Source organism: Eimeria maxima, genomic scaffold, assembly GCF_000499605.1.
Source record: "Eimeria maxima Weybridge genomic scaffold, Emw_scaff180, whole genome shotgun sequence".
NCBI lineage: Eukaryota > Apicomplexa > Conoidasida > Eucoccidiorida > Eimeriidae > Eimeria > Eimeria maxima.
The window spans coordinates 26656-48640 of NW_013564711.1; the positions used below are offsets into that span (position 1 = coordinate 26656).

Below are 21985 nucleotides of genomic sequence, written 5' to 3' on the forward strand. Positions count from 1 at the left end.
AGAAAGAGACAGTGGCGCAGCGAAGGAAACAGACAGCAGGCGGAGGCCCCAAGCCGCCTGATCAGAGACATTCCTGGCTTTTCAGCTGCATGCATGCATGTGGGCACGCATGCATGCATGCAGGCAGAGGTGCAGCAAAACAGTTTTTTAGCGCACTTGTGCGGGGACGGCAGCAGCTGCTGCTGCTATTTAGAGAATTAAGAGACTCATCGTGCATGCAGGGGCGTCGGTTGCCATGCCACAGCTGCATGCATGCACCTTTGGGGCCTGGGGGAACCTAGCCAAGCAGCACCGCTACAGCGCAGCAGACGAGTATATCATTGTTGCGCCACCTGCGAAGACTTCCCTCACTTGCGGCTGCTGCCGCTGCAACTGTTGCTGCAGCGGTTGATGCTACTCCCGCAGCAACGACAGCACCAGCAGCAGAACGGGCATACTTCATCTGTGTGCGGGGTGGACCCTGTTGGCCAGGGGCGCCTTATGCATTTTACTTCAGTGTCTAAGCATCAGCAGGTTTGTCTGCTGCTGGCGCTGCGGGTTCTTCTGGCTTCTCAGCTGCTTCGGGTTCTGCTGGCGCTGCAGGTTCTTCTGCTGTTGCAGGCGCAGCACCGGCAGCAGGAAGGGAGGCCTTTGGTACAGGAGGAGGAGGGGGGCTCTTTAGAGGAGGGGGGCCTGACATCTCTACACTGATCTGCTTGTTGCCAGGCTGTGGTGCTGCAGCAGCACCTTCGGCAGTAGCAGCAGGAGCCTCCGCAGCAGGAGCCTCCGCGGCCTTCTCCGGAGCAGCAGCTTCTGCAGGAGCATCTGCAGCGGGAGCTTCAGCAGGCGCTTCGGCAGGAGCAGCTGCCTCCTTGGTCTCAGCCGGCTTCTCCGCTGGAGCAGGAGCAGGAGCAGGCGTCGCTGCTGGTGCTGCGGAAGGCATACAACACACGCACACACCAGCCTTTAAATGCTACTAAGCTACGGATAAACAGTTTATCTCGGAAAATACTGCAAAACAGAGGCAATAACACCGGTGGACCGGTCCTGCTGCTGCTTCGGCGGCAGCGGCGCTCGACGACGACGTGACAGTGCAGCAGTAACGCAGGCAGCAAGAGCAGCCCCAATGGCGGACTCAATACACATTGCATGCAAACAATCAGGAATTCAATGTATGGCAATGGATAAGTTCAACAATCAAGCCGCTATCCCTGCTACTGCTGCTGCGGGGAGGCGCCAGCAGGACGTCGGCCGCGGGACAGGGAGAGCGATGGTGGAAAACACATATGAGGGCTTAGGGTTTAGGGTTCGTGGCTTTGAAGATTTACCCTGAGCAGATTGCTGCCTCTCTGCAGGGGTAGATCCCTGCTTGCTGCTAACGCAACCCATCTTGCTGCTGATGCTGCTGATGCTGCTGATGCTGCTTATGCTGCTGCTCCCTGTGCGCCTCAGAAGGAGCACCAATGACACGAAACAGAGACAGAAAGAACGCGGGAATAAGACCTGGAGTATGTGCCAAAAAAATCAACTACAAACGTGATACCACGGTATGTGCTGCAGCAGCAGCAGCAGCAACAGCAGCAGACCTATGGCTGCTGCTGCGCTGCAACACCCACCCCCGTACCCAGCAGCAGCAGGCAGGCTTCCGCGGCGCGCGTGCGTCCTTTAAGGTCCTATTTGTGTCGATTAATTGAGTAAAATGTTCTCAGGAGTTTTAAAATTCAATTAATCCTTTTTGTTTGTTTTCCTTCTATTGCTGTATATCATCGTCCTGGGCCGCTGGAGCGGGGGTCGTCGCTCAACTGCGGGGCGCACCAGACCAGCAGAAGTTGCTCTTCCTGCGGGTTCTCTATAATGCTTCTAAAGTTTGCAATGTGGAAATAAATGTTTTATTCAACTATTTAGATGCAGAATAGTCCTTTTTTTGCCGTGATTCCCTTGTCAGTAGCCGTGAAGCTTCTTCTCGCTGGCCACAGCGGCTCCAGCTAGCGGTCCACCCGCAGGCGGGGCGTTTTGTGTGCGCACCGCCCCGTGTTCATACCCCTTTATACAATGTTTTTGCTTTTTAAAATGTGTCAAAAGTCACTTCGCCGTTTTTGTAACAGGATAAACCAATTTCCGGCATTTTGTCGGCTGAACCACATTGCAGATCGGACGGGTAGCAGGAGAAGGTCTGGCTGACCGCAGCACAGTTCTTCACCCTTAAAGAAACTGCTGCACTCAAAACCCCAGATGCTAAATAATAAATCCCCAGGGAAGCAACAGGCACTGTAGAACAAACATATACATTCATGCAAGTACCGCGTTGCTACAGAGGCACACATCTGCGCCTCCCCACACTAAATGCTGCGTGCATCGATTGTATAATACACCTCCCGCATAGAGAAAAATGCTGTTCCAAAAGTCCAATTAGGATAAAACACCCAATTAACTTTTCGGCTTATGGTCTAATGCCACTAGTTGCCTAACAGCCGTTCCAAAAGCCTCCTCCCATCGTGGGGTTACAGCTGAGAGCGGACGAAGAAATCCTGCTGTTGCAGCGTGCAGCGAGGAGAGGCGCTGCATGTAGCAGCACCAGCACCAATCCTCCAGGCCAAATAGACATGATAGATGCCAGTGATAGTCAGCAGAGCTGCAGCAGCGGCATTGGTAGCAGTATCAGGTCTACAGTGTACAGACAGCTACGCACTTCCTGCTGTACTGCGCTGCTGCTTAGTGCTGCTGCAACCTCCTGTTGCATGCGCAGCGATGGCCGCGACCCGTGTTGCTTTTCGCTGGTCCACAGTTGCTGCAGCCCTTGCGTGCGCTGGAGCTGGAGCTGCTGCCCTTGCTCCGCTCCCTGCTGCTCCTCCACATCCCCCCCCGCTGCTGCAGCGCGAAGTGCTGCGCGTGCTGCTGCTGCTGCGGCGGCTTTGCAACCCCCTAGCAAGTACACAAGCAAGTCCCAGGTGTGCTTCTGGTGCTGGGCACACGGATAGAATCCAGCAATAACTGAGACAACAAAACGGCCGAGTTGCAGCTCCTCAGACGGGGCCAAGGAATACGTAGGATACGCTGCTGCTCCGGCACCTGCTGATGCAGCAGCTGTTGCTGTTGCGGCTGTGTTCGTTGCTTTTGTTGCTGCTGCATTTGTTGCTATTGCATCAGCCAGCAGCAAATGCAACTGAATCGCTTCCGCCAACAGGCGCGGAAATTGAAGGTGGGCAGCACAGATGGCCGTGATGCCCACAAGGCCACGCTGCTGTCGCTGCAGCTGCTGCAGCACCTGTTGAGCCATTTGTTCCTCTTGCTGCTGCTGATTCTGTTGCTGTTCATCGCTGCTGTGCAGTGAAGGAGACTGTCTTTTTTTTATCAAAAGGGACAACATTCTTCTCTGCAGGGTTATCGCCTCGCAAAGACAGCTGGCTAGAAGAGAAACAAAGCTGCCTGCTGTTTGAATCTGTTGTTGTTGCTGCTGCTGCAGAGGGTGTGGCGGCTGCTTGATTTGCTGCTGTCTAGTCTTCGGAAGATGCAACGATAGGGATACGGAAGCCTCTAATATACGCGCCAAGTGCATGCAGCTATTCAGGCCAAAAGCAAACGGGTCAGCTTGCTGCTGCTGTAGTAGCAGCAGCTGTTGGTGCTGCTGCTGGCGGTGCTGCCACACCTGTGGAGTAACCAACAGGTGCAGCAGAAGCAGCATTTCCTCTGGAACTTCTCGGGTGGCAGTGGCGTACGCAGATAGAAGATGCGCTGCCTGCTCCAATCCCAGTTCTAATTGTTGCTTTTTCTGCTGCTGTACTTGTTGCTGCTGCAGCCGCTGCAACAGCTGCTGCTCCACCCTTGTCCACTGGTGACCTTGGAGACGACGGGGGAAACGGCTTAATGCTCGGAAGCAAGCCACCAACTGAGAGACACTTGATTCGTTCTGCTTCGCTTGCTGCCGTGATTGTTTTTGCTGCTGCTGCTGCGGGCACTGCAATACATGCTGCTGCAGTAGCTCTACGAGCCGCACAGGGACTGTGGGGAGCCTGCTGCATACAGCCAGCAGGGCTGCTGCTGCTTGCCCGGGGAGGTCGGCCCTCTGCTGCTGGTGGTTCTGGTGATGCTCGAGACGATACAGCAGCACGTCGCAGCTGGCAGCCACAGCAGCAGCAGCAGCTGTGCGAACCAACTCTGACGAAGACACGGTGCAAAGGAGCCCTGCATCTGCTGCGGCAAAGGCCAGGAGCTCGTTACCGAATTTCTCTGCATTCATTTGGGTATACCTACAGAGGTGCAGCAGCAGCCGCTGCATCTCTGCGTCTTCGCTGCCTGCAGCAGCAGCAGCAAACGACGAAAGCAACACTTTGGCGGTGGTGGGAGACAGGGAGGAGAGATAGCTTGATGCTTCGATAGACTTCGATGTGCAATGCAAAGAATGAAGCTGCTGCAGCAGCGCAGGGGCAAACTGCTTCATCAGCTGCTGTTTCTCAGCGGCAGTGAGGCTGCAGCGAGCTACAGCAGCACAGCCCAACGCTATGTTCTTCAGCCGCTGCGCCGTCGCCTCCCCAGCATCAGCTGACCAACTGCTGCTCGTGCTGCTGGTGCTCACCAGAAGCAGCTGCGGCAGCAGCACCCGCCACACAGGTGCATGTGCAGCAGGCAGTCGCGGTGATGTTCGCGCCAAAGACGTAGCCAGAGCCGACAACTCGCGCTGCACTGCAGCAGTAGGAAAAGCCGAAGCAGCAGGAACAACCACAGCAGCAGCAGCAGACCGAGGCGACAGGCAAGACCTCGCAGCAAGCGGCGGGAAATGCTCTTTTAGAACACCAAGCAAAGCGACAAGAAACCACTGTGTCCAATCTAGCCAAAATGCGGAGCGTCTGCTGTTGTTGTTGCCGCTGCTGCAGGTTTTGCTGCTACTGTTGCAGCCGCCACTGAAGTTGCTAGTGCTGTTGCTGCTGTTGCTGCAAGCCTGAGTTGGAACATTCGATAAAACGAAGCGGCAAAATGCGCGGGCAATCCGAGCCGCGTCCGACAACGAAGGCCATGTGCTCCTGTGCTGCCTCTTCTGTTGTTGCAGCAATTGCTGCTGCTGTAGCTGCTCCTGCTGCTGCTGCTGCCAACATCGCCGGACTTGGTACGCAAACGACATGGCCGCCCATTCAGGAAGTTCCCAACTTGTGTCAGATGCTGCAGCAAAGGCAGCAGCAGCAGCAGCAGGTCCTCTCAGGCTCTGGGAATCGGCAGCTAGCTGAAGCAGCACTGCAGCAAGCATGTGGGGAATTGAAGCCCCAACAGTGTCGGCAGCAAACGGCGACGCAGCAGCAGCAGCAGCAGCACCTTTTACTGCTGCTTCAGGAGGAGGTATGTACGCTAAAAGAGGCAGCAGCCGCAGCAAGTCGCGAGGGTCATAGTGCGCCACACGCTGCAGCGCGTGCAGCCCGGCCCGTTGGAGAAATTCAACTACTGGTCCGACATCTTGCTGCTGCTGTTGTTGCTGCTGTTGCTGCTGCCTGTAGTGAAAGGCTAAGCTGACACCCAACATGGCGACGTCTCTGTCGGGCCATCCATCCAGCAGCGGGGTGCAGTAAGAAGCAACCTCCCGCAACATTGCAGCATTCACTGCATCAGCTTCTGCGCTTCTGCTGCTGCTGCTGGGGCGGGTGAGGCGGAAAACGGCCTGACATATCTGCTGAGGAGACAAAGAGGGGAGACTCTCCACGAGCTGCCCTTCGTTGGACTGGCCTCTACACCCCAGGGATCGCTGGAGCTGATGCTCGGTCTGCAAATGGTGCTTCTGCTGGTACTGGAGCTGCTGCTGTCGTTGTTGCAGATGCTCCTCTGTAGTGGCGGGTAAGGCCTCCACAGCAGCCGCACACGAGGCGCATTCTCCTCCGCTGCCGCTTCCTTTGCTGCGGCTGGACGTGAAGCTGCTGTCGCTACTTCCACTTCGGCCCCTTAGTACTCCAACTGGATCTCTGCTGCCAGTGCGGCTGCTTCTTTTGCCATTGCTCTTTCTGTGGTAGGAAGAGTCCCCCTCCGTCGCCACTGGGATCGTTTCGTACCCCAGTCTCCACTGCCCAGAAGCTGCAACCTTCTTATTACGGATGGCCCCACTCAGCCTACGTCTGCAGCTACTGTTGTTATTGTTGCTGTTGCTGCTGTTGCTTCTGTAGTTTGTGTCGGTTACTTTGTGTGGTTTTTGCCTCACCCAGTCAGTTACAGCACGGGATAAAGCGACATGCAGCTGGTACGGGAGCCTTCTACGCTGCTGGAGCAACTGTAGCTGAAACTGAAACAGGGAACGGTGCATCTCTGGCTGGTGTCCCAGCGTAGAAGCACCAGGCGGAGTTGCTTCAACAGCACGTGCCCTTTCGCCGCCACTATGCTCCTGCCACCGCAAATCCAGAAACCTAAACACTAAATTCCAATTTCAGTTAGCAGGACAAAACGCAAAGCATAATAGTTGGGAAATGCAGCACAAGTATATCAACGGGAGCATTTGGAACTCTAGATTTCAAAAGCGTGTTGAGCCTCGGAGGTAGCATTTTAGACATTATCTCGCGCCTCCCCACCTTTCCTTGCTTTTTTCATCACAGCAAAATGCTTTTGCTTGAAACTTCACAGTGTTTCAAAATTTAGGGTTCCTTTTAAATAGCCAAACCCTAGAAGGCCCTGAAACGAGACATGCCCCTGGTGGCCCCTTCCCTTTCGGGGGCCCACTGGGCAGCTGGGGCTGCAGCCTGCAATCTAGCACATCTAAGTCTGGTCATCTGAAGCTTGCGTTTGCCTTTGCAGACGTCTCATTTGTTTATTTGGAGTTAAGTTAATGGACTTGAAGTGTAGAGTCGTCTAGTGGGCAATTTTAGATGAGGAACTGAATGACACACACTCACACACACACACACACACACAAACACACACACACGCCCCCTGACGACAATCGCGGCGGCGGCGCAACACTTCAGGGCCAAAGATATACACCGTAAACCATAAACCAGGAACTTCCAAATTTGGCGCTTTTACCTGCAACGGAATGTGGACCTTTAGCTGCTAGATTGCAAGCTGCTCGCAGCCGTGGCCTTGCACGGGGCCCTGCAGACAACTGGAGGTCACCGAGGCGATAGTCGCTACACCCCGGACCCCAAACTCGAAACTCTCAAAACCTAATCCCTAGACACCGGAGAAGCCCCATATATTTGCAAACTTTTAACCATAAGCACGCTAAACCTTAAGCCCTAGGCAATACCTAAACGCCAACCAGTTTGACGGTCGGTAAATCGCAAGCCCTGGGAATTCGGTGGAACATTAAACCCCAAGCACTTGCTGAACACCAAATCATAAACATTTTCTGTGCCGTAAGCCGTATACACTGAGGGTTATAATGTATGATTTCGCCAAACAGTGCATGCTTTCTCCCGTATTTAATTCCATTTGGGCTCCTTGCATGGCGCTGTATCCCTTCATCCTACACCACACATCTCTCGCAGTGTCTTCTTCACGAAGCCCAGAAAGGAAGGGGGACAGCGACTGAGGGCACCTTCACGTCGGGTGGCACCTTAGAGCAAATCCCATGTTTCATCTAGTTTTCGCCGCAGCTAGCTGGAGCTAGCTGGTCAACTATTTGCAGTTAGATGGGGACGGAGGCGTTAACGGAAGTCCAGAGGAGAGATGATGGCAGACCTGGGAGGACTTCAAGGTGCCTCTTCCCTCTCATGCGATGCTGGAGTAGCGTCTAAACGCAGGGTTTAGGGTTTAGTGTGTGTGGCCTAGGGTCTAGGGTTAACGGTTTAGAGCGGCACATTTCTTGCGTCTGAGCTACGCAGATGGCCATAACAAAGCAGCGCTCCAGGAGGCGCTCTGGGCTGCGCGATCAAACGCTCCCGCTGAGGTTGCTGCTGCAGAAGATAAGGATAATTTCCCCTTCAGGCCTCGGATCTCTGCTGAGTCACAAGTGCTGGCTGCTGCTGCTGCCGCAGCTGCTGCTGCAGCAAGACCAGCGGCAGAAGCAGCAGCTACAGGAAATTGCAATAGTGTTCACTTGCGGCTGTACTACCAAGGCCTTGAGGCGAAAAGAAAGAAGCAGCAACAGAAGCTTTTGCTGCTGCGCCAGCAGCAGCTGTTGCGATCCCGTTTCAACACTTTATCCAACAGCAGCAGCAGTAGTAGTAGTAGTAGCAGCAGCAGCAGGTCCTATGGTCTCCTCATATCTCAGCAGCTTTATGAAGATGCGCTAATTCGGAGGCGGAAGCACCAGCAGCAGTTGCTGCTGCTGCAGCAACAACAACGGCGCCTTAGCAGCTCATCCAAGTTAACGCCAGCCTCCCTCAGGGTCTTCAAACACCGGCTGTCTAGGGAGCTAAAGTAAATACTAAATCCATTTTCCCCAGCACGCCAGAAGAGTTGCCCACACAGTCGTAAACTCTAAGGGCTAGGTGCTGCGGCGTGCATGCAGGCAGGCCTACGCCAGCCTTCAGCAGCAAAATTCAGAAGCAGCTGCCCTCCCGGCCTCTTTGCTCCCTGACTGCTTGCAGCTGTTGGGAATCTTCCAGCATCAACATCCACAGCAGCAACAGCAGCGAGAGCAGCTACCGGAGCAGCAGCAAAACAATAATCCACTTCTGAAGGCTAGGAAGTTGCTCAGCACTCAAGAAGCTGCAAGCAAAGAGCTCGTGAGGTCTCCTAAACCCTGTAACCTAGACCCTAAGCTGCTATCGGTTAGCATTTAACGCGAGAAGACTTCATCCTGAGGGTTTTGGCTTTTCGGAAAATGAATGGGGTTTAGGCTTCAGGACTACGTGTTTGGGATTCAGAGTTTTATGCCTGCAGCGCCTTGTGAAGAGGCTGTGTAGCTTGCTGGACCCCGAGGGCTTGGGGATGGTATATCGCGAACGACTATTCCAGTTCCTTGCAGGTCTCATATCGGGCTGCAGCAGCAACGCTGAAGCCACCAGTTCGTGCGGTTGCGGTCAATGCATCAGGAGTAACGGCAGGGACCTCACCTGCCAAAGCAGCGGCAGCAACACAAGCTGCCCACGGGTGGCAATAGCAACGAAGAGATTGGAGGCGATGGGCCTTAGAGAATCAGAAGCGAGAGGCAGCGCCTCCAGCGCTGGGGATGCACAAACGCAGCTGGAGCAAGTGTGACGCACTCCTGCTACTGTTGTTTTCGATGTCGCTGCACCTGCTGAAGTCCATTGCTGCTGTGTTTTGGATGCTTTGGCTGATATGCTTGAGGCGATTGTTGCTACCGTAGCAACAGTAGCCTCTTAAAGCAGCTACTGTGGATGCTGCTGCGATACCCGCAATATCCTTCTGAAGTAGCTGGTGTGCTGCTGGGGCGTACTTGGTCTCCCTCAATAGCCGTTGGCTGCCTTAATCTATCCAGCCATGTAACAGCACGGTTTTACACAGTGGAAACTGCGATGTTAGTTAAGGTTTGGGGCCGAAGGCTGCAACACCAGCAACATCGCGTAAGGTGTATTGTTGTTTATGAGGCCTGCAGGAGACTCGCCAAGTGTACGCTGAGCTTCAACGGCTAAGCCGTGATTTCTTGCCGCTGCTCTTGAACCGACAGAGGAGCTGTTTCTTCCACCACAAAGCTCCGCGTAAGACTTTAAGGCCCACAATTTGGGGTTAAGAGAGCAAATGTTAAGGACAGAGCTTTTGACCCTTTTCGCAGTCCGTGGGTTAGCAGTTTTTGCTCAGCGAATGCATCTCCACCCGTGACGAGTATGTGGCTTTTGGAAGCTTTAGGGTTTGTTCCAAGGTCAAGGGTTGGTGGTCTGGGGGTTTAAGGGTTTACGGCTTAGTAGCTGCCGTAGGAGCCGTTGTCTTCAGAGCAGTCATCACCACCGATGGCGCAGCCCAAGGCCCGCTGCAGCTCCGCGGCAGTTACCGAAAGGCTCCTTGAACGCGGTGGGTGGTGATATATGCCTCGTAGACCTTCCCGTTTGGATGTGAGAGTTGAGGGCTTAGGGTTTCCTTCCGAGAGAAGTACAGGAGTTGTCGGTGCACTGCTTGAAAATCAGCATATCGTAGAGCGAAAGGAGTGGTTTCCATAAATCGCTCGGCTGGATAGGCTCTGAGGCTAGGGGCATGACGCGTAGTGGTCCGAGTCTGTGCACAGGGCGGCAACGGCAGGCAAGAAAAGAGATCCTGCAGCAGCAGGTGCTGCAGCAGCAAGAACAGCGACAGCAGCAAGAACATCGACGACGCGGGTGCCCGCGGCTCTACAAGCATGTGGAGCTATTGCCGGTGGGACTTCTGGGACCTCTAAGGGCCAGAAGGCTGCAGAACGAAGGAGTCTATGCTTTGCGGTCGAAATGTTATGCTAGCATTCTGCCAATTGACATTCGCACGTTATTTCAGATGTGTCAATACACCAGCCATCCCATCCCGCCACATTTCACCTGGGAATCCATATGCCTAGGGCTGCGCAAATAGGTGCACTTCCAGTTACGCTTCCCATGCAGATAAAATCGCGAAAGGAAACTGCAGGGCTGTGATGGTTAGGGGGTTTCACCAGAAACATTTCTACTACAACGGATTAGGATGGGATGTCAATGCTTTTCAACAGTGAGCGTTGCATCTGCAGACGGCAAACGGGGTATCGCGACACGTGCAGTTATTCGAGCTGGCGCACTACCAGCAGCAGCAGCACCGGCAGCAGCAGGAGCTCCGCCAGCAGCAGCAGCAACAAGATGATCTGCGGGAGTGCACCTTTAAGCCCAGCCTGTTGCCATCTCACAAGTCCTCCCGGTGATTATCAGAAGTCAAAAAGCTCTTCCATCCTTCTTGCATCCTCTCCTACACCTTTTCCCTCGTCGCTGCTTAACTAGATGCGTGTTTTGTCTCCCATCCACGTCACACTCTATGTAGCAGTGTGTGTACACTTCAACAAGCAGTGGGTTGTGGTTGGCAGACCAGTAGACCGTGTTTGTCGAGGTGCATTGACAAGAGAAAATGTGGGAGTAGATACACCAAAAATAAACAAGGGTGCCACTGAGCTGTACCACCAAGTCTGCCTGCTGCTGCACGCATTAGCTGCCAACCCTCCACCCAAAGGGGTATGCTTGTTGCGGAGTGTTTGTACACTCTGTACAGAGTGGTGTGCATACATACGCGACAGCACTCACTCCCTAAGCATGGGGCAGTAGTAAAAGCCAACGACACTATGCGTCCGCCACAGCACGAGATGTGTCCATATGAAGCTAGCTTTTCTTAGTTTGTTGCTGTCACATTTCCACTGTGCTGCCTTTCGTGTCTCCTTAGGCGCCTGGGGCCAGGGACCTCTCCCCCTGAAGGTTTCGGGGCTGCAGTACAGCGACTCCGCCGTGGCGCTGCCGATAGAGATCGCCTCTTCAGGTTTTACCAGAACAGGCAAACCCTAACCCTAATTCACAAATCCCAACTGCCCGTGTGTGCCTTCTCTCCTCAAATACCGTGCAATGCCCCACAATAAGATTTCGCAAAGCCTGAACCTGCCAACGTCTACTCGCACGCCCGCACATTCTTTCTATAATACTACAATTGGAGCTTCTTAGGCACTCTGAGACCAACGGCAGGAGGAAAGGGTCAGGCTTGACAATAAACCATCAGCTGTTTGTCTCCCCAGACCCACAGTTCTCATGTATATCTGTCCATCAGGCTAGTGGAGACGCCCTCCCCTGCGCGCAAGGAAGAGGGCCCCTTCAGTTTCTCCGAAGGCCACTACAGCCTGCGTCTAGCCCCTGAAGTCTTCGGTGTTTCCGTCGAAGTGCAAAAGGGGCGGCTGGTTCGCATTTCCATCCGTGAAGGCGAAGACCCCAGAGCAGCCGTACTCATCCCCACACGCTGGGCTGATGGCCCACAACCCTGCATCAACACGAATGTTTATTTCATCAGGCAGACATCAGCATTGAAAAGCAGCAACTGACGAGTCACCCTGAAAGAACAGGCTGTGTGAGAAGCCGTGTTGCTCGGGAGGTTGCAAAGCCGCCAGGCATTTATTGTTAAAGGCTTAGGGTTCAATGTTGAAGCTTGGGTGTTCGGCATTCAGGTGTATTCCTTCTGCCGATCCCATGGCCTGCATGCAGAGGAGCAGGAGTGGCTGAATAGCATAGTTTTGAAGGAGATGGCCTCGCGGAATCTCTTAACCCTTGTAGATGAAGAGGGCATTGGGGGGAGGCGACCGCAGGCCATCGAGACGTTGCAGGGGTCTTCCAGGCCCCAGCAGCACGAGCGGTGGCTTCGACGGCTGTCGAAGGCCTCCAACGAGCCTCTTAAAGGCTCGAAAACACCAGGGAGTGCAGACGCTCCATATGTGCTGCCAAAGGGTTCCGAAGTAGAGGTGCACAGCTCGGAGGTTCATGAAAGGCCGCTGCAGTCGCGGTCCCCGGGCACAGAAATGCAGGAGAGAGGCACATTGTACAGCTCTGTGGAACACTGGGGAATACACCAGGAAACGTGCTCCCTCTTGGCAGGAAACAATTCATCTATAGACCACGAGTACAAGCCCTTCGAGCACAACGACTTCTGGGACGTCCCCTTGCCAGCCTCCACTGACTTGCCGGGAAACAAGGCGAAAGGCACTCCTCCGTCGATCTACTTACAGCCGCAACCTCAGCGGCAGCAGCAGCAAGAACTATATGGGGAACAAAAGTGCGAGACGAAACAGGGACTGCGGCAGCAGCAGCAACACCACCAAGAACAATTCGAGCACCAACAGCCACAACAGCTGCCGACAGATCTACCCCACGCGCTTCGTAATGTCCTGTCCCCGGCAGCCATTGCTGCTGCAGAAAAGACCCCACCGCAACGGCAGCAGCACCAGCAACTTGTGGAAAAGACAGGGGAGGAGGACGGAAAAAAGCAGAAGCAGCAGCGACTACAGGAAACGCCTAGCACCAATGAAAACCGCAGCCTCCGTTGTCTGTCCATCTTCCCTCCTGAGGCTGCGGAGGCCGTACGTGACTCCCCCAACAGCAGCAGCAACTGTAGGGAGGTGCTTCAGACCCCTTCCAGTGATGAATCATGGGGATGGCTCAGTCCTGTGGCAACAGAAAGAAACCCTTGAACTTAAATAAATGCAGTCTCTCCTGCTGCCTAGATGGCAGATTTCTCCCCTTCTTTATAGTCTTTTGCGTCTTCTGTGGTCAATCATTAACCTCAGTGGCTGATAACACTACAGAGGTTTCAGGAGTAAGAACATCAAGAGAAGGGCACTGTGTTTGCCCTCTTCAACGTACATGGCCCACACGATATACTGGCAGACGGGGGTCCGGCAAGAAAGTACCATCCTACTGGGCTCCCTGAAAATGCAAATTGCACGTGCATTTTCTGTTGCCTCCCTCCTCCTGCCACTGCTATTATTGCTGCTTGTTTCTGCTGGAGTTGTTACGAGGTGACACAATGTTTGCTCTTGCTGGATGCTGCCGTTAAATTCGCTTGAAGGGAAAGTGGGGTTGAGGGTGAGTTGGCTTGGTCCCGACGCTTCATTGTTCTTCAACGAGTAGTTCTTGAATGCAACGATGCTGCTGTTTTTCACCGTTTTGACCCATATTTCTTCTTCTGTTGGAGGCCGTTCATGAATTCGCAACGGCTCTAGGGGCCAGCTGGGGGAGGAACTTTGCCACTGTTATAGACAAAGAGGTATGCGGAAAGTGCACATTAGTAGATATCTGAACAACAAACAAAACGCTGCAACAACTCACAGGAAACGTACCTTTCTGCAGAGTGTAGTCCAGCATACACTGCTGCTGGAACAACCGGTAATCGTTATTGGCTAGTGCTGTAACGTCAAACCAGGAACTTACGAAAGTAGTCATTGGCCCCCCGAGAGTACAAACAGACTGGAGACAGTGTTCCTAAGAGCGCTGTCCAAAGCTCTCCACATTTTTATTGGAGCACTTGTCCGCTATCGGCCTCACATAAGATATTCTGCGCCCAAATCTTAAAACACGCTACATAATATAAGCACGCTGAAGGGTTAACGACAAGCAGGACAAAGGAAGAAACTGTCAATGAAACTAGGCTCCCCAGCTGCAACGAGAACTGTAGTGCACCGCCAAAGAATCCAATTGTTAGACTGCGTGTCATATGTCTTGGGCTCCACAGAAACGAGCTTATCTCCCTTCCTTTCACCTGAGAAAGTCAGCAAAATGTCCTGGGGATGGTGGCGAGAGGCGGATCCACTGCTTATTTACGTAAGTCCCTCCTGCACATGCTTCCACGCTCAGCAGGAAGCATGTTCAAAAGCTCAACTGCACGTGCCACCTCCGGGGGTACGACGCTAGAGGCGTCTTCTAGAACGTAAAAGAGGCATCTCGCTTCAGGCGGTGCTGAGCATTTTGCTCCAGACTGGCCAGAGTCTGCTACCCTATGTAAAGAGCAGGAAGGTGGCATCGGGCTTTCGACGTATCTCCAGGATGGCTACTGGATGCCCGAAATGTTAATGAATGCACCGAAGGGGTCCCCTGGCACTCTCTGTAATGAGTTGTACCTGGGAAAGTTGAAACTGCCACGTCGGTCGGTGCGCCCAGAGAGCCTAGAGACTAGGGATTGCACACCTGTTTTTCGATCGATGCATAGGATGGCTACTGGAGGCAAATAAGTGTCTAGCCATTGCCCACATTGTTAATGAATGCACCGAAAAGGGTTCTCTGACACTCTTTGTAATGACTGTCCCCCATCTTACTGGTAACTACTGGCATCTGCAGTAAAATCGAGTGTTGTAATGATAGCATTGCAGCCAGCGAGAACTACTTTCATAGAGAAGGCAATTCGTGAAGAACACCTTTTTCCTTGCTAGACGTCCATATCTGCTCCTAGCAGAAATTGCAGTAGCAGTAACCACACCAGCCAACGCCGCAGCAGCATCAGGCGTAGCAGCAGGAATAACGGTAACAAGAATAAACAATGCTGCACTCGTTGCTAATTCTGCAAAGCTCCGGTGCCGCTGCCTTTGTATGCAGCACTACCGAGCTGTTACGGGCAATCGGCTTAAACTATTTGGCGTTTTCCCCATGAACTAGCAGACAATGTATTTGACTACATGACAAATTGCTGCATCAAAATTACTTCCAAAACTTACGAGGGGAAGGAGAGGCAGCAGCAGCAGCCGCAGCTCCTCTCTTGCTGTTGCGGCTGCCGCAGAGGCTGCTGGCAGCGCAAGCAGCGCATGCGTCGGTAGTAGGTCTTGAAAGAGGCTGCTGTAGGAGCTGCTGCAATTAATCGCCTATTGTGTACTTTCTTTGTCTGCGTTTAGAGGCAGGGAGCACAGAGCTGCACTCTCCTCCGTCTGCAGCAGCATCAGCAGCCGCAGCAGGAGCAGCAGGCGACACTCCTTAGGTGCTAGGCGCTGCTCCAAAGCGGCTAAACGAGGGTTTTGCATACTTTTGAGCCATACAGACACCTTAGGCCCTGTGCACCAACACAGGCTGAGCCCCGCTGGCCCCCACCGGCTGCTTGTGATGCCACTGACAACGCGCAGCTATAGCAGCAGCAGCAACAGCTGCTGATGAGAGGCAGGTGAGGTGGGAGTATCTCCAAGTCTTCGCCACAGCAGCAGCTGCAGCAGAGACCGCAACAGCAGATGGGCAGCCATACACGCAGCGCTGCGGCGACGTGCTACAGGGGCGGGAACAGCAGCTGTAGCAGCAGCTGTAAGAGCAGCAGCATTCAGCTGCAAGCAGCAGCTCTGCAGCTGCTGTGCCTCATACAGTAAGAACATCAGCACCCTCAGGGCAGAGCAGCAAAGCTGCTGCAACGAATGGGATGCGACAGTCCCCGCGCAGCCTCGCTGCTGCTGCGGATTCTAGCAGCAGCAGCAGCAGCAGCAGGGCTTCCCCAGCAGCACCTGGAGGGAAGGGTTCAGTTGTCACCCAAGCATCCAGCGGCCGTTTTGCATCTGCATCAACAGCAGCAGGTGGTAACTCCCAGCAGCAGGGCCATGTGGGGCTGCCACGTCGCGGCAGTTCTTCTGCTGCCTCCTCTCCTGCTGCAGGGCCATTAGCACCCTCGCTAGCCGCAGCGATCTCAGCAGCAGGAGCAGGAGCTGCGGCACCAGTAACAGCAAACTCTGGAGCAGCTCCAGGAGGAGCAGCAGCAGCAGCGCCAGCAGCAGCAACAGCAGCAGCGCCAGCAGCAGCAACAGCAGCAGCGCCAGCAGCAGCAACAGCAGCAGCTCCAGCAGCAGCAGCAGCAGCAGCAGCAGCAGCTCCAGCAGCAGCAGCAGCAGCAGCGCCAGCAGCAGCAGCAGCAGCAGCGCCAGCAGCAGCAGCAGCAGCAGCGCCAGCAGCAGCAGCAGCAGCAGCAGCGCCAGCAGCAGCAGCAGCAGCAGCAGCGCCAGCAGCAGCAGCAGCAGCAGCGCCAGCAGCAGCAACATTAGCAGCAGGGGACGATGTAGAGTGCAGTGTATGTCTTGTCAAGGGTTCCGAACCCCACAACAGCATCGTTATCTGCAGCGGGTGCGGTGCAGCAGTTCATCAGTATTGTTATTCTCTCTTTACGTTGCCACAGGCTCCCTGGTTCTGCTGTCTATGCAGCTGGAAGCAGAAGCAACAGCAACTGCAGCAGCAGCAGCAGCAGCAGCTGCAGCAGCATCAAGGGCCGTTGGCTGTCGCGGCATCTGCCGTTTCCTCCGGCGATGGCGGAAGCAGCACAACTGTAGGTTCTGCGCACAAGCGGCCAGCAGCAGCAGCGGCGAGCAGCAGCAACAGCAACAACAGCACCACCAGCACCAGCACCAGCTGCAGCGGGGAAGAAGTATGTCGTCTGTGCCTGCGTGGCGGTGGGGCTATGCGAGTAGGAGAAGAGCGTTTGTGGGTGCACAGCTGCTGCGTGCTGTATGCTGCCGGGGGTCCTTACTTTGTGCAGCAGCTGCAGCTCGACAGTCCTGCTGCAGTTGCTGCTTCTGTCTCCCTTGCTGCAGCAATGGGTTGGCGCTGCTGCATCTGTGGGGCGGGAGGCTTCCCTGTTGTCTGTTCCTTCCCCGGCTGCAGCCGCCGCATGCATGTAACATGCGCAAAGGCAGCAGGCTGCTGCTGCTGCTGTTGCAGTGTATGGACGGGGGAGACGGAAGGCTTAGGACAAGACATGACATGGAGGGCTGTCTTCTGCCTTCAGCACAGCAGCAGAGATGCTGTCAGCAAGGCGCGATTAGCTCTTAAAAAACAAGCTGCTGCTGCTGCTGCTTCTCCTGCAGCACCTGCTGCTGCTGCTGCTGCGCTTCCCCCGGCCCATCATCCGGCTAATCCTTCAGGGGCTCCTGCAGCAGCTGCTCATGCTGCATCTGCTGCTGCTGCGACTCCGGCGGCTCCAACTGCACGGGCGGAAGCTGCAAATAATGCAGCAGCGGCAGCTGCTGCTGCTGTTGCTGCTGCAGCAAGTACAGCCACAGCTGCTGCTGCTGGCGACGATCCAACACACAGGCTGCACCAGCTCCAGCAGCAGCAGCAGCAGGATGCTGCAGCTGAGCTACACCGTCAACAGCAGCAGCTGCAGCAAACCCTTGCATCTACCCCTCAGCAAATGCTTGCTGCTGCCCGAGACCTTGCGGGACAACAACAGAAGCTGGCTCTTACGCCGCAGCAGCAGCTGTTTGTCCAGCAGCAATACCTGCAGCAGCAGTTCTTACAGAAACAGTATTTACAGCAGCACTTGTTGCAACAGCATTTGCTGCAGCAACAACTGCTGCAGCAGCAACAGCAGTTACTTCAGCAACACTACTTGCAGCACAAGCAGCAGCACCACGACCCTATGGTAGCAGCAGCGGATGCGGCGACAGCAGCTGCTGCAGACGCAACGGATTCCTCTACTGCCGCTGCCGAGACAGCAGCAGCAGCAGCAGCTGCTGCTGCTGCGGCGGCGGCAGCGGGTCCAGCAGGGGGTTCGCCGAATGCATGCCTTGGAGCTCATTCGTTGCCGACTTTCGGCTCATCTGAAGCAACAGCAGCAGCAGCCGATGGCCAGCAGCGAGGATTCACGCAGACGCAGCAGCAGCAGCTACAGCAGCTGCAGCAGCAGCACAAACAGCAAGCCGTGCGACTTGGGGCTTCGCCAGGACCGACCCCATACCCTGCTGCTGCCGCCGCCGCTGCTGCTTCGCTGCTGCGCGACCCTTTGCAACAGGGCCGCTGTACGCAGCAGCAGCAGCAGCAGCTCCCTCTGCTGCTTCGCTGCTGATGAACCCCGCAGGGTCGCCTCTGTTGCCTGTGCTGTCACCGCAGCCCCTTGGAGCAGCAGCCGCAGCCCCTGCAGTTGCGGCAGTAGCAGCAGGTGCCATGGCCGCAGCAGCACCAGCACCGGCAGCAGCAGCAACAACAGCGGGAATGCCAGCAGCAACAGCAGGAACAGTAGCAGCAGGGACGCCAGCGGCAGCAGAGTGCGTTGGCGCGGTAGGAGGAATGGCTGCGACAAGAGGGTTGCGGGCTCGAGGGCGTCAGTCAACAGTTGCTTCAACGCCGCAGCAGCGTGGCAGCAAGTGTTTCTCTCAGACCTCCGATGCAGGAGTAGAGACATCTGCTGCAGCAGTAGGAGCAGCTGCGGCGTCTTCAGTTGACGGCATGGGTGCTGCATCAGCTGGAAGCACGCCAGCAGCAGCAGGGCATGGTGGAAGCGGGCGCGACACGGCAAAAGGCCCGTGTAGCAGCACTTCAAAGAAGTCTCCTAGCACCGGCTCCAACAGCAGCAGCAGTAGCAGCAGCAGTAGCAGCAGCAGTAGCAGCAGCAGCAGCAGCAGCAGCAGCAGCAGCAGCAGCCGCGGCAGTCGCGTCCAGTGGAGCCGCTTCGATGGCCTCTTTCGCCGTGTCCCCTTAGGGCCATTTGCTGCTGAGGTGTCTCGTACTTTTAAGGAAGGAGCAGAGAGGCAGCAGGCGCTGCAGGAAGCAAAAAACATCGAAGCAACTTTGCTGCAGCCCGCTTGCTGCCCTGCTGCAGCAGACTTGCTGCTGCCAGCAGAAGAAGACCTCAAGGCCCTGCAGCAGCTCCTCGACTTGCACGCGCAGATCTTGAACGAGGCCCGCCAAAAGGCTGCAGCAAGGAATCAAGCCGCCGCCAGCAACAGCAGCAGAAGCAGTAGCGGTAGCAGCAGCAGTAGCAGCAAGGCGCCAGTAGATTTCGATACGCCAATTACAGCGTTGATTGATTTCGGCTCGGTCGCCGCTTGGTGCTGCTTCGAGTTCAAACGGGACCCCAAGGGAGGCACAGATGCTGCTGGACAGCTGCTAGACAGCCTCTGCAGCAGCGGCAAAACTGCTGCCCACAGCAGCGGCAGCAGCAGCGATTGCAGCAACGGGAACTTCGTGCTGGACGATGCAGCTATAAGAGAATATCTCCGTAAAGTCGTGGCGCCCGCGCTTGCGCAGCAGAAAGGCGAGGGGGCAGCAGCAGCTGCATCTCCCGCTGCTTCTGCAGCAGCAGCAGCAGCAGAAGAGGAAAGCCCACGCAGCAGCAAATATGAAGCCCTCGCTTCGCAGTTGTGTGTCCGCGAATTTAGAGTCCTTACCAGCTACCAGCTGGCTTTCTGTCGCCGCCACCTTCAGCGGGTGCAGCTGACAGCAGATGGAAAAGCTATTAACCTCAAGGCCCTGCTGCAGCAGCAGCTGCAGCAGCAGCAGCAGCGGCAGCAAGAAGCAGCAACAGGCAGCGCCAGTCAACTCCCAGCAACCGCCGAAGCAGAAGGAGCGCGCAAGAAAGTCGGCTCCTTACAAGGTGCTTCGGCAGAAGCAGCGGCAGGTGCTGCTCCAAATTCAGAGAGTGTAGTAGCAGCAGCGAAAACGCCGGAAACAGCAAGAAAAGGATCTTCTGCTGAGGGGAACCCGGAACGTGGGGCACCTCGAGGCGTCGAGAGCAAAGACATGCATGTAGACTCCGAAGGGGCCAAAACAGAGCAGCAGCAACCGCAACAGAAGCAGCAGAAGCACTTAAGCCAGGAATCCATTGGCAGCACCTGCATCAATGACGCAGCAGCAGCGGCGGTCTGCCCCACCTCATCGCCGTCCGCCGGAAAAGGAACACCAACAGTTCCCCCTGCTGTACTCCCTAGCAGCAGCAGTGGAAGCGGCGGCGGCGCAGGTGCAGCATCATTAGTGGAGGTTGCGGGTCATCGATGGTATTGGGGATCTGGAGCAGACAGCAAGGAGACAGGAGACTTTGTTGGTAGCCAATGCATGCAATTCTTGCAGGTTCGTAACCGGTGTATGCGCTCTCACCCCGACTCTCAGATAGAAAAGTGTTCCAACTTACGAATATTTCCTACCCTGTTTTTCTTCCTTCTTTTGCTCGTTTGTATCTCTCTTTGCCTCCTTTACCACTACTTATCTTGCATCTGTCGCATCTGCTGCGTCTGCTCCTCCGGTTGCATCTACTGCTCCTGCTGCACCCGCTACTTCTGTCCCCGGTGCTGCTTCTGTTGGTCTTTTTGTGGTGGTTGGGTGTAACAGCCAGAGAGGATATTTGCTGCTGCTGTTGCTGCTGCTGCTTTTTGCAGGTTAGCCGCGTATTAGCGCGTGACTTGGGTCGTTATAAGGCGGCCTTGCTAAGAAATTTGTTAGAAGAAAATCAGACAGCGCTGCGACTTGTAGAGAGGGCAGACGTCCTAGAAGATCTGCTGCAGCGATATGGGGAGATGGAACGCTGGGCACACCTAAGACAGGCTGTATGTGCAGGACTCAAGGACCTGCCGATGCCACCCTTCCTACCCGCTGCCACCCAATCGCTCCAGCATCAGCAGGTGCAGCAGCAGCAGGTGCAGATGCGGGCGATTGAGGGGAGAAACGCACATACACACATCCCGACACAACTGCAGGCCCCCGCTGCTGTAGCGGTGCCCCTGCAGAAACGAGATACGAACAACAGCAGCAATGACAGAAACAACAACGAGACGCCGACACCAGAAGCTATGCAGGCAGTCGCGCAGCGTCTTGCAGCAGCAGCAGGAAGGAAGCAGCCCACAGAGCCAGAACAAGAGTTGCTGCAGCTGCAGCAGCGGCGGCAGCTGTTCAATCCGAAGCCAGAGCCGGTAGCAGATGAGGGCCCCCCTGGAAGCGACGTTGCCGAGGCAGTAGAAGCAGCAGCAGCTGCTGCTGCAGCAGTAGCTGCGGCGTCTGATCCCGCCAGTGCAGCAGCAGCTGCTGCTGCTGCTCTGCGATTGTACGAGCAGCAGGAGGGAACTCTCCCCAAAGAGAATTCTACGGTTTCCCCGAGGCCTCCACTGACTGGTTTGCTGCGGAATATCCATACACCTCGAGTTGGCTCAGATGCTACTGCTGCAGGAGCAGCAAAACGCAAGTGGGTCTCCGCCACTGTTGCTGCTGCCACTGTGTTGTATTGTTGCTCCTGCGTCTCTCGCTTGCTGTGCTTCTGTTGCTGCTTACCCTTGGTGCTGCTTTGGATGCGTTCCGGTTTTTCCAGAGTTTTTGTTTGCCTGTGAACTTGCGGTGTACGCGCAGCTTCTCAAACCCAACAGATCGTCAACGCAACAGTACCCGGGCTGCTGCGGAAACCCCAGCTGCAGCAGCAGCAGCAGCTAAGGGACCGGCAACACCGAGTGTTGTTTCTGGCTCGGTGTCGACCGTTTCTGGTGTCAGTAGGGCGTTGGCTGTGCCTAGCAGTAGCAGCAGCGGCAGCGGAGGCAGCATAAGCAGCAGCAGCAGCAGCAATGCTTCGTCGAGTTTTTTGTTGTCAGTTGGAAGGGGAGGTCCGAGCCTGGGTTTTGAGTTTGTTTGCTGCTGCGTCTGCTGGCGGACAGAAAGCTCAGCTCTTAATCCTCTTTATTCTTGCGTGCGGTGTCTCTTCTGCTGCCACAAACATTGTTATGGAGTTGGCAAGATTGGAGATACACCCGAAGGAGAAGATTGGATATGCAGGCGCTGTGAAGTTGATAGGCGATCTCTTGGCACACAATGGATGGCCGTATTTAAACCCATGGAACCGAAGTGCCAGGTGCTGCTGCTGCACCTGCAGCTGTTACACCTGCTGCTGGTGGTGCTGCGTTGTATGACGATAACGATGATGATGCTGGGCTGCTGTTTTTGATATATATATATATATATATATATAT

The 21985-nt window shown here is 55.2% G+C and overlaps 3 protein-coding genes across 3 annotated transcripts; 2 read left to right on the top strand and 1 right to left on the bottom strand.

Annotated features, from left to right (window-relative positions):
* Positions 1-499: 499 nt before the first annotated feature.
* EMWEY_00020010 (hypothetical protein, conserved) lies at positions 500-6491 on the bottom strand (the record flags this gene model as incomplete). The annotated part of the gene is made up of 5 exons (XM_013480316.1): positions 500-909; positions 1308-1426; positions 2092-2156; positions 2669-6334; positions 6453-6491. The coding sequence occupies 5 exons, from the start codon at positions 6489-6491 to the stop codon at positions 500-502; spliced, it is 4299 nt and encodes a 1432-aa protein (XP_013335770.1).
* A 1086-nt stretch (positions 6492-7577) lies between these two features.
* EMWEY_00020020 (hypothetical protein, conserved) lies at positions 7578-13000 on the top strand (the record flags this gene model as incomplete). The annotated part of the gene is made up of 11 exons (XM_013480317.1): positions 7578-7642; positions 7738-8307; positions 8399-8615; positions 8773-8911; positions 9181-9416; positions 9713-9836; positions 10073-10200; positions 10541-10704; positions 11218-11364; positions 11593-11719; positions 11984-13000. 11 exons carry the CDS (start codon positions 7578-7580, stop codon positions 12998-13000), a joined length of 2934 nt encoding a protein of 977 aa, XP_013335771.1.
* Positions 13001-15699: 2699 nt separating this feature from the next.
* On the top strand, positions 15700-21565 carry EMWEY_00020030 (PHD-finger domain-containing protein, putative; the record flags this gene model as incomplete). Its single annotated transcript, XM_013480318.1, has 4 exons — positions 15700-18061; positions 18121-20108; positions 20414-21143; positions 21375-21565. The coding sequence occupies 4 exons, from the start codon at positions 15700-15702 to the stop codon at positions 21563-21565; spliced, it is 5271 nt and encodes a 1756-aa protein (XP_013335772.1).
* Positions 21566-21985: the final 420 nt, after the last annotated feature.